The sequence below is a fragment of the Numida meleagris genome, chromosome 18, assembly GCF_002078875.1.
Source record: "Numida meleagris isolate 19003 breed g44 Domestic line chromosome 18, NumMel1.0, whole genome shotgun sequence".
Lineage (NCBI taxonomy): Eukaryota > Metazoa > Chordata > Aves > Galliformes > Numididae > Numida > Numida meleagris.
Genome location: NC_034426.1, coordinates 4,267,467 through 4,271,156, shown reverse-complemented (window position 1 = coordinate 4,271,156; position 3,690 = coordinate 4,267,467). Strand labels below are relative to the sequence as shown.

General features: G+C 61.6%; 1 protein-coding gene across 1 annotated transcript in view; it reads right to left on the bottom strand.

Annotated features, from left to right (window-relative positions):
- SSC4D (scavenger receptor cysteine rich family member with 4 domains) overlaps positions 752-3,690 on the bottom strand; it is a 6,680-nt gene continuing 3,741 nt past the window's right edge. The window contains exons 7-10 of the mRNA XM_021416105.1: positions 3,327-3,638; positions 2,529-2,609; positions 2,050-2,392; positions 752-1,010 (exon numbers count right to left, since the gene is read on the bottom strand). Of these exons, the coding sequence (XP_021271780.1) occupies positions 2,076-2,392; positions 2,529-2,609; positions 3,327-3,638 (710 nt within the window). The 3' untranslated portion in view covers positions 752-1,010; positions 2,050-2,075. The remainder of the gene's footprint in view (positions 1,011-2,049; positions 2,393-2,528; positions 2,610-3,326; positions 3,639-3,690) is intronic.

Below are 3,690 nucleotides of genomic sequence, written 5' to 3'. Positions count from 1 at the left end.
GGGCCTCGTGAAATATTCATTCTCTCCCCCCACCGGCCTCCGTGCTGTCCCCTCTCTGGGGATGGAAGGAGGAACCAATCGATGGCATCGACCCATGCGGAGCCGCAGCTGCTGCGGGTTGGGGGAAAGCAGCTGATGCAGCAGGAAGGGAGGAAGGAGCCCTCTGTCCCTGTGGATGCTGCTGGGGGGCAAACCCAGGGCACCCCCGTGGCCGTCCCCCAGCTGGTGTGGCTGCGTCCCTCCTGCTGTCACCCAGCTGTCCTGCATGGGGATGGGGACAGGAGGGAGGGGATAGGGCATCCAGACCTTGCATCCCATTGTGCTGCTGGGGGAATGCTTCCGTGCCTCAGTTTCCCCACCGCACCGAGAGCAGCGTGCCCTGCAGCAGGGCACATCACTGCTGTTAGCATGTCACGGGGTCACCAATGCAGAAAACCCTTCTGGACCGGGGCTGCAGCCCCCCTGCCCACCCCCACCCCCTGCACAAGGTCCCGTCTGCTCCTCCACCCTCAGCGAGCAGCGCTGCTGAATTTACGGCTGTCAGCACTGCAGCTGCACACCAGCAATCCGCCCACTCCAGCAGCAAACCCGCAGCCTGCGGGGCTGCCAAGGAGCCGGGAGCAGAGCCAGAGCCAACCCCGCTCCCCACGGCCAGAAGGATCCGTGCACGGCGTAAATCAGGGCTGCTCCGGGCACGGGTCTGCTCTCGCTGAGCCTCGGAGGGGGGGGGGGATGCAGAGAGACATACATGCACCTGAAAGGGGGTTTTATTTATTCACAAAACAACACCCCCCAAAAAAACATGTAAGAAACCTATTATTAACAAACGAATTGTACAAACGTAGAAACAACCGGGGAGGGGGGGGAGAGGGGGACCCCGGGACCCTCGGTTCTCCTGCTCGGGTGGAAACAGAGAGCGCTGCATCACAGAACCTTGCAGAACAGGGCAGCCCGTTGCAGGTCAGGGCACCCCACGCTGCAGAGGAGCCACGCAGGTGCTTCCATGTGCTCTGCAGGGACAAAGAAGCTTCGCTGCCAAGAGCTGCTGGGTGCAGGGTCTGGGGAGTGGGGACATGGGGACCCCATCTCGCCCTGCTCCCCAACTTCCTGTGGCTACGCTTGCAGGAGAAGCAGGAGCAGAGGAGACAACGTGGGCACAATGGGAATTAATGGGAACTGCAGGTCCGGGCTGCAAGCAGTGGGGATGCAAAGCCCGTATTTGTTCCTCATTGCTCATATTTGGATTAAGGGGGTTTTGCAAAGCAAATTGTAGGAGGGCAGCAACACACCGCAGAGCAGCTGGAATGTTCTGGTTTGGTTTCAGCCCTGTTTTACATTTCCCAGGTATAATCTAAAGTCAATTTCACAGCAGAAAATCCATTTTTCTCTCCTCATCTCTTAAATGAAATGGCTGAAACCAACTGGATTTCACACACACACCCCCCCCCAAAAAAAAGAAAAAAAAAAGAAAAAGAAAAACCAACCCTGCTTTGTTTTTCTTTTCAATAGGATTTCTGGGGGAAAAGCTTCAGCAGGGTTTTAGGAGCCAAAGGACCCCCGGCCCCAGTGCCTGAGGCAGCCCCTGGGGAGAGAGGGGACACTGCGACCTCAAGCTGGGGACATTACTGCTGCCTGGGCCAAGCTGTGTCACAGCGGTCGCACTGGGGCACAAGGGATGCTCCCAAGGGCTGTGCCCAGCAGTGTGCGTGCTGCGGATCCTCTGGTGCCTCATTCGGTGCTGGGCTCACTAGGTTTCCCCCTGTAGAAGCCTCTCCCTCCCCCTCTGCCTATTTTATAGGGACAAATGGGAATGCATCAGCTCGGAGATCTCTACCCTGATGCCCAGTTTGGGTGAAGTCAGCTGGCAGATGCATGGGATGGAGAGGCACGCTCCCAGGCTAGAAGCACACTGAGCACCTCATTTGAACGTGCTTGTCACTGGCTCCCATCCATCTGATTTACACCTTCACCGTTCTCCTGCCGCATTCAGAGCCCCCCATCCCTCCTTTCCCACCTCCCACCCCCCCCTATCCGCATGCATCCTCGTACCCAGGAGGGTCCCCGCGGGCAGGTGGTCATAGGATGCTGCAGACCACGCCGGCATCCTCCGAGTGGTCGCAGTTGTGGACGTCCCAGCGGATGTGGGAGCAGCGCAGCAGCGAGGGCTCGCTGCCCTTGCACTTGAGGTTGTCGAGGAAGATGTAACCGGTGCCGGGGCCGTAGCGCGCTTCCCCCCACGCCGCCACGGCGTGCCCACAGCCCAGCTGCCTGCACACCACCTTGGCATCCCGCAGGTCCCAGGCGTCGTCGCACACCGTGCCCCACTGGGACAGGTAGAACATCTCCACGCGGCCCTCGCACCGGTGGCTGCCGTTCGCCAGACGCAAGAACCCTGTGGTGGGACATTGGGATGGGGTGGTTCCCCGTGGATGGAGGAGAATGGGCTCATCCCAGCCAGGCTGGGCCAGGGTGAGCCTGGCTGCTCCCAGCTGCATCCAAACCACCTCCAGCGCCCATAGGATGCTCACCGTCCTCCAGATGGGTCGGGGCCAATGTGGTGGTGGTGGTAACAGTGGCTTCTTGGAAGTGGTCTCCTGAGTCGTCAGCACCTGGTGCAGCAAGGAAGGGGGGGAAAGAGAATTCAGGGATGTTTGTGCTCCCCAGGACCAGCTCAGAGAAGACACAGCACCCATGTCTTCTTCACCCAGCCAGGGCACCGCAGTGCTGCCATCCTCCCTGAGTCACAGAGTCACAGAGCATCCCAAGGTGGAAGGGACCCACGGCGATCACAGAACCATAGAATCACAGAGTCACTGAGGTGGGAAGAGACCCCCAAGATCCTCAAGTCCACCCCCAGCCCACCCCACCATGCCCACTGACCACGTCCCTCAGTGCCACATCGCCATGGCTCTGGAACACCTCCAGGGATGGTGACCCCACCACCACCCTGGGCAGATGTGCCACTGCATCACTGCTCTTTGGGAGGAGAAATTCTTCCCAATATCCAACCTGAGATCACCGAGTCCACCCCATGGCTCTACCCAGGACCCCCCAAACCCTACGTGTGAGAACACCGTCCATCAGGTCCTCAAGCTCGGGGCTGTGCCCACCGCCTTGCTGGGGGCCTGTTCCATGCCCAGCACCCTCTGGTGCAGAACCTTTCCCTAACCCTTCATCTTCGTGCAAAGCGGACCCCGTGCCAGGGCCTGGGCCAGCGACACCATCCTCTTGGGAGCACGCTCAAGTCCCACATGCCATGCCACCACCCCACAGGGCGGGCACACGGGGCGATGCTCGGACCACGGGGCGATGCTCGGACCACGCACCTCGGCACACGACGCCCGCGTCCTCGTGATGGCCGCAGTTGTGCTGCCCCCAGCCCAGGTGGAAGCAGTCGGCCAGGCGCGCCTCGTGCCCGTTGCACCCCACGTTATCCAGCAGCACGGGCCCGCTGCCGTACCCGAAGGAACCCAGGACGGTGGCGGAAACGGCGGGCCCGCAGCCCAGCTGCCGGCACACCACCTGCGCGTCGGGGAAGTCCCAGTCGTCGTCGCACACCGTGCCCCACGTCCCGCCGTGCCGCACCTCCACCCGACCGCGGCAGCTCCCGTTGCCGTTCGCCAACCGCACGCCGCCACCTGCGGGTGGGCGCCCGCACAGCCACTGCGGGCAGCGGGAGGGAGGGGGATG